Source organism: Solanum tuberosum, unplaced genomic scaffold, assembly GCF_000226075.1.
Source record: "Solanum tuberosum cultivar DM 1-3 516 R44 unplaced genomic scaffold, SolTub_3.0 scf00703, whole genome shotgun sequence".
NCBI lineage: Eukaryota > Viridiplantae > Streptophyta > Magnoliopsida > Solanales > Solanaceae > Solanum > Solanum tuberosum.
In genome coordinates, this window is record NW_006239621.1 from 122,183 (window position 1) to 125,496 (window position 3,314).

The window sequence follows — 3,314 nt, forward strand, 5'->3', positions numbered from 1 at the left end:
AAACACTTTGTAGCACGACTACCAAAATTAGGAAAAGGAAGAGTTTTACTTTTGCCTAATTTACAAGTAGAACAATCAATGGAAGCAACTGAAAATTTATTTTTATTTCCCAATAAACCAGAATTTGATAAATGAGACAACACAACAGAATTTGGATGTCCCAGACGCTTATGACAAACCTCAGTCTTACTAGCAGTAGAAGTACAAGCAAAAGATAGAACAGGAGGAATGGAAAAGTGTATAGGAAACAATCGTCCAACTTTAGGCCCCTTCGCGATTATCATCCCCGACACCTGATCCTGCACAAGACAACCATTACGAGAAAAATTCACATCACAATTGTTATCTACCAATTGTCCAACTGAAATAAGACTAGTTGAGAGCTTTGGTGAAACAAAAACATTCTTGAAAGTTGGAGTAATGTCCCCAATCTTGGTAATGGATAAATTACTACCATTGGGAATCTGTATTTGTGATGGACCTTGATACTTACGAACATTTTTTAGGATGCTCGTTGAGTTGGTCATATGATTGGAAGCGCCTGAATCAACAATCCAAAAATTAGATGTTACATCATTACCTTGTAATCCCAATGCTGAAAAGGCTGACACGATCATTTGTTGTACCATTTCAGGAGTAAGAACTTGTCCTGAAGATGAGTTATCATCAGTGGAACCATTTATCCTAGCTTGAAAAGCATTGATCCTACGATTTTGAGGGCGCGTGGGACACTCTTTGATAATGTGTCCTTGTTGTTTACAATAATTACAGAACTTCTTGCTACAATTGCTAGCAATATGACCATATTCCTTGCAACTGTAGCATTGAGTTCTACTCATATCCCTGCCCTTTCCTTTACCTTGAGCAGCAAATGCAACAGTGACATCATTTTCTTTCTTAAAAGCATTTTGTGTGACAAGACGTTGCTCTTCACGAAGTAATTCCCTAAAGCAAACATCCAAAGAGGGAGACGGGTCACGATTCATCAAGTTAGAGCGAACACTCTCAAAGTCGGAGCGTAATTTCATCAAAAATTGGTCTCGCTTGCTTTGCTCATGAACTGCCTGAATCACTGATAGGGATTCAGTAGGTATTTTGGCATAGACAATATCTGTAAATTCAGCCCATAAGTTTTGAAATCCAGAAAAATAATCCTGAACAGAAAGACCTCCTTGAGAGTAATTAGCAATTTCATACTCCAACTGAAAGCGTCTTGCGCTATTATCTTGGTTGTAAACCTTTTGTAAGTAATCCCACATGGCCTTAGATGTCTTGTACGGCCTGAGATTAAGAACAATAAGAGGGTCAATTGACCCTAGAATCCATGTCATCACCCGAGCATCTTTAATCTTCCATTCACCTAGCTTTGTTGCATCAGTAGGAGCAGGATCGCTTCCATCTATATGGCCCCCTAGTTCTTTGCCGGTGACAAACAACTGAAATTAAAACTCCCAAGAAGAATATTTTTTTCCAGTGAAACGAACACTGAAGGATTCAAAGTGATGTGAATTCATGCTTTTGAATAGCTATAAAACTACAAAGACTCAAGAAAGCAACTAGAATGACCAAGAACAAAATTCCCAAGAGGTAGCCAAAAACCAAGATTTTCAAAAAAATTTAAAAGGAACCACAGATGACTCTATGAAACAAGACAGCCAAGAGAAGGCTCTAATACCATGTCAATTTCCAGCTGAATGCCTCTCAAAGTGAGAGAGTCTTTCCATTATATAGAGAAAGTAAAGATTACACATCCCTAAAGATCCGCCATTCCTATCCCTAAAGATCAGCTATTCTATCTATACAAATCTGTCATTGAATCCCTCTAAATTTGCCTTGCTATCCCTCCAAATCAGCTATTCTATCACAATATTTATTCATATGATGCTACAACAAATGTATATGATCATGCTAATTTATATCACTATATAATTACATTAATATATATAATCATTTAGTTGTCTATCATGCTAACATACCTATCCTTAAAAAAATGTTTAAGTTAGCATAAGTCAGTTAGACAAAACTTTAGCAAAACAATATTCAATCAGAAATGTCCGAAGTAGGCCTTGGCAATTCTTATAAAACCTCAAGCAAAGTGGTATGATATTTGATTTTTACAAGGTCACAATTCAAAAAAAGAATGTGTGTGAATCAAACGAGAATTAGCAGCTTTTAGTCGCGTACGTCAGAACTCAAAAGTTATTCCCAATGCAAATAAACTTGCAAGAAAATTCAAATTGTCATTTCTAATTTTTTACTCTTTTTGGAGTGCCATTTTTTTGTTTTTCTCGAAACGTATTTTAAGGATTAATTTTGGTTACATATTTAGATCAAGTCCGTCTAAATTTTAGATTGATTACTTAGGTTGTTACAAATTACAAAGTAATGGATGTTACTTCTTTCTTTTGAATTTATATGTGTTTAATTATTATTTAGGGAACTATAATGACTAATGAGTAATTTTATATTGTTATTTGACTTGATAATTTTTATGGCTTATCATAATTTTTATAAAATGTATAAATATGTTTTTAAAAAAAGAGTTACCATGTTCTATAAATAAAATATGAGAAAAATTAAGTGCACTGATCTCCTGCTATATCGAGATTAAAAGAAAACTCGTACAACATTAAATCTATGGCATAATACTTTTTTTTCATAAACATGCATGTCATTTAACTTGGACTCAACTTATATCTATGCACCTCTAATATTGGAAGCGCACAAAAAGACACTTAAACTTGTAAACAATTGAACAAATAGACACATTTGTCCTATATTGCGTCCTAAATGACAATTTTTGTCATATGTAATGTCCTACGTGTGTTATGACACATAAGACATGTGTCTACTTATTCTCTATCTAACTCCTTTGTACTTTTTAACATTTTCCTATGACAGCTTAATTTCATTCTTCTTTTTATAAATTTTCATTGAAATTGCACCAGTCTTTTCATTCTCAATGATGATTTCTTTTCATGTTGACTTTTCATATCGCTCCGACTTCTCTCCTTCAACCTTTCCTTACTCCTCATTAGACGAGTTCATGGGATCGCAATCTAACAAGTGAATTCATGCAGGATTAGGCAAAACAGATGAACTTTCTCTGAATTAATTGGTTGATTTTCCATTTGCATCATTTTAGGACTTTCCGATGACCTCTTTTTTGTAATGCTCTTCCTTAGGTCCCATGGCTTTACCAAAAAAGAAAACAACAAAGAACATCATAAGTGCATTAACTTCATTTATAATAGAAAAAAAATAATCTACGTATAAAGATATTCATCAAACATTTTATCAATGCTTACAAGAAA

The 3,314-nt window shown here is 33.9% G+C and overlaps 1 protein-coding gene across 1 annotated transcript; it reads right to left on the reverse strand.

Annotated features, from left to right (window-relative positions):
* Positions 1-181: 181 nt before the first annotated feature.
* LOC102599699 (uncharacterized) lies at positions 182-3,192 on the reverse strand. Its single transcript, XM_006366909.2, has 3 exons — positions 3,160-3,192; positions 581-1,436; positions 182-299 (listed from the first exon to the last, which is right to left on the reverse strand). The coding sequence occupies exons 1-3, from the start codon at positions 3,190-3,192 to the stop codon at positions 262-264; spliced, it is 927 nt and encodes a 308-aa protein (XP_006366971.1). The 3' UTR covers positions 182-261.
* Positions 3,193-3,314: the final 122 nt, after the last annotated feature.

Bases quoted from the DNA above. Each gene is read 5' to 3' on its own strand.
- LOC102599699 (XM_006366909.2), bottom strand. From the start codon at position 3,192: ATGGGACCTAAGGAAGAGCATTACAAAAAAGAG. The intron at 1,437-3,159 runs GTCATCGGAAAG...TTTTAATTTCAG, and splicing joins AAGAGCATTACAAAAAAGAG to TTGTTTGTCACCGGCAAAGA. The intron at 300-580 runs GTAATGATGTAA...TGTCTTGTGCAG, and splicing joins TTCAGCATTGGGATTACAAG to GATCAGGTGTCGGGGATGAT.